The sequence below is a fragment of the Perca flavescens genome, chromosome 2 (genome assembly GCF_004354835.1).
Source record: "Perca flavescens isolate YP-PL-M2 chromosome 2, PFLA_1.0, whole genome shotgun sequence".
Taxonomy (NCBI): Eukaryota; Metazoa; Chordata; class Actinopteri; order Perciformes; family Percidae; genus Perca; species Perca flavescens.
The window spans coordinates 4,666,926-4,669,425 of NC_041332.1; the positions used below are offsets into that span (position 1 = coordinate 4,666,926).

A 2,500-nucleotide genomic window follows, 5' to 3' on the forward strand; every position below is an offset into this window, starting at 1 on the left:
AAAAACAATCATTTATCTCATTACGTTTTGCAAGGAAACTTATTTTCTCTTGTGTTCTGAATGAAAAAAATAAAGTTTCAATAGCAAAAGTATTAAATAAAGTTCACAGTTATGTTTTTTTTTTTTACTGTTGATTTAACTTTTTCCAGTTTTTTAAGTTCAGTAAAATGCAAAAACGAGTAATCATCGTGATTTCAATATTGACCAAAATAATCGTGATTATATTTTTTTCCTTATTTGAGCAGCCCTAATTGAAAATATTGACTTTATTAGACATTGGAGGGGAATAAACTTGACCCTTGCGTTGTCTTCCCGTCAACGTTGAAGAAAAAAAAAAAAAAAAGCCACATTTTTGATGCCTTTTTTTCAGTTTATTTTTGCTTTTTTCCAACGTTTTAAATTGTAAAATTTTTCTTCTACACCTTTTCCGCGCTTATTTCTACGTCCCGCATTTTCTCGGGTCAAAATGTGACCCGAAGTCAACACAAGGGGTCTAACGGGACGACTTTTGGACGGGCTGGAGCTTACCGAGTCTGTTGGGTGACGGAGAGGTGGCGTCCCAGATGATGTCCTGCTGAAAGTCAGAGTCGTTCTGCGGAGATTCGGCACTGAACCCCCCGACGGCTCGGGGTCTCTGGATCCTCGTCGGGGTCTTAAACTCTGGAGGAGAAGAAACACCGACAGACGAGTCAGGAACAGATTCGGCAACAACAACAACAGGGTTTTTTTTCCTACTGTTGGGTACCGAAACGCGGTGCCAATAGGGCACCTGTTCCGACGTAAACGGTAGTGACGAGACCGAATGAGAAGGGAAATTTCGGTTCCTCATTTCGGTGCCTGAAGTAGGGTTGGAATATAGGGAGAAAATCAGATATCACCATATTCTTGACCAAATACCTCGATATTGCGGCGATATTCTAGGGTTGACAATTGGTGATCTAACAAAATATCTTCACACTTATGTGGATATAATGACTAAGTGGGGAAAAGGCAAATAATAGAACAGCTAGAGCAGTCTGGTAAGTTCAGAAAAGTACATCACTTTACTGTGATGCAGCCTTTAAAACCAGGGAAAGACACCTATGTCATATTACGATATCCAAAATCTAAGACGATATCTAGTCTCATTTCACGATATCGATATAATATCAATATATTGCCCAGCCCAAGGCAAGGCAGCTTTATTTATATAGCACATTTCAGCAACAGGGCAATTCAAAGTGCTTTACATAAAACATTAAAGAGCAGTTAGAAAACAATTAAAAAACAATAATAAACAAATTAAAAACATTAGAATAAAATTGATAGTGCAGTATAAGAATAAAAGTTACAGTGCAGTATAAGAAATTAAAGTTAATAAAATAGATTATTTAAAGAAAAGCAACATCAAAAAGATAGGTCTTTAGCTTAGATTTAAAAGCCCTCGACGCTACGTTACCGTTAGCTCGCAGCTGGATTCAACATGGTGGTTAAAATGCTGACAGCTTACGTTAAACGGTGTAAAGTGTGGCTGTGTTTCCCTGTAGAGCACACGTGTCAAACTCGAGGCCCGCGGGCCAAATCTGGTCCCTCACAGATTTTGATCCGGCCCGTACTTCAATTTAGGTTCACAATACATACATGGCCCGTCTAGTTTTTGTAGCTTTTTCAACGTTTTGTCACTTTTTGTCACTTTTGCAGAAGCTCTTGGTTTTTTTTTTTCCAACGTTTTTCACACTTTTTGGGGTCTTTTTCTTTGTCGCCTTAGTTACTTTTTTGGGGCTTTATGTCGACCAAACTGGGAGTGAGAAGACAATATGAAACACGCAATAATACAGTCAAAGATATTTGACTTTTTCCATTAAATAAAAGCATGTCAATAAACCCTACATGTCTGGCCCTTGATGTGATTCTTTTTTTCCCCCGAGTGTGGCCCTCTGGGAAGTTGAGTTTGACACCGCTGCTGTAGAGGATTCCAACAGCGGGACGTGACTGTGAGGTTCAGGCACCGTTTTAAAAGCATCGTTTTTAGCACCGGTATCGGAAACAACCCAAACGATACCCAACCCTAGTTTTCCCTAACATTACAGACACAGCACCTAAGCTCATTACCAGGGCTGGGACGATAATATCGAGCAACCCTAACATACCTTTTTTGTTTTCCTACCCCCACCGAAATGTCTTTTCTCAGATTTAATAATGGTAGTCGGTCCCCAGTGGACTTCTTTAATGTTTTATTGGGTGTTAATGTTTACAGGGTTCAACAGTATCATCGTATCATAAAGCATTTGGTCTGAATGTGCCGCTGGCCAATCAAGAATTGCGTTGGCGCTTGATGATACGGACGTTGTTATTTTTTTTTTTCCCCAACAGTGTTTTTTTACACTTTTGATGTTTTCATCAAGTTTGACTTATTTTTTTGTTGACGTTTTCTTTTTCTTCTTCTTCTCCTACACTTTTTTTTTTGGACATTTGTTATCACCAACAGTTTATTTGCCGGTGTTTTTTTTAAAACCTTTTT

General features: G+C 38.6%; 1 protein-coding gene across 1 annotated transcript in view; it reads right to left on the bottom strand.

The window, feature by feature from the left end:
- etaa1a (ETAA1 activator of ATR kinase a) overlaps window positions 1–2,500 on the bottom strand; it is an 11,923-nt gene that overhangs the window by 8,381 nt on the left and 1,042 nt on the right. Inside the window, exon 2 of the mRNA XM_028601789.1 lies at window positions 529–660. Within this exon, the coding sequence (XP_028457590.1) occupies window positions 529–660 (132 nt within the window). The remainder of the gene's footprint in view (window positions 1–528; window positions 661–2,500) is intronic.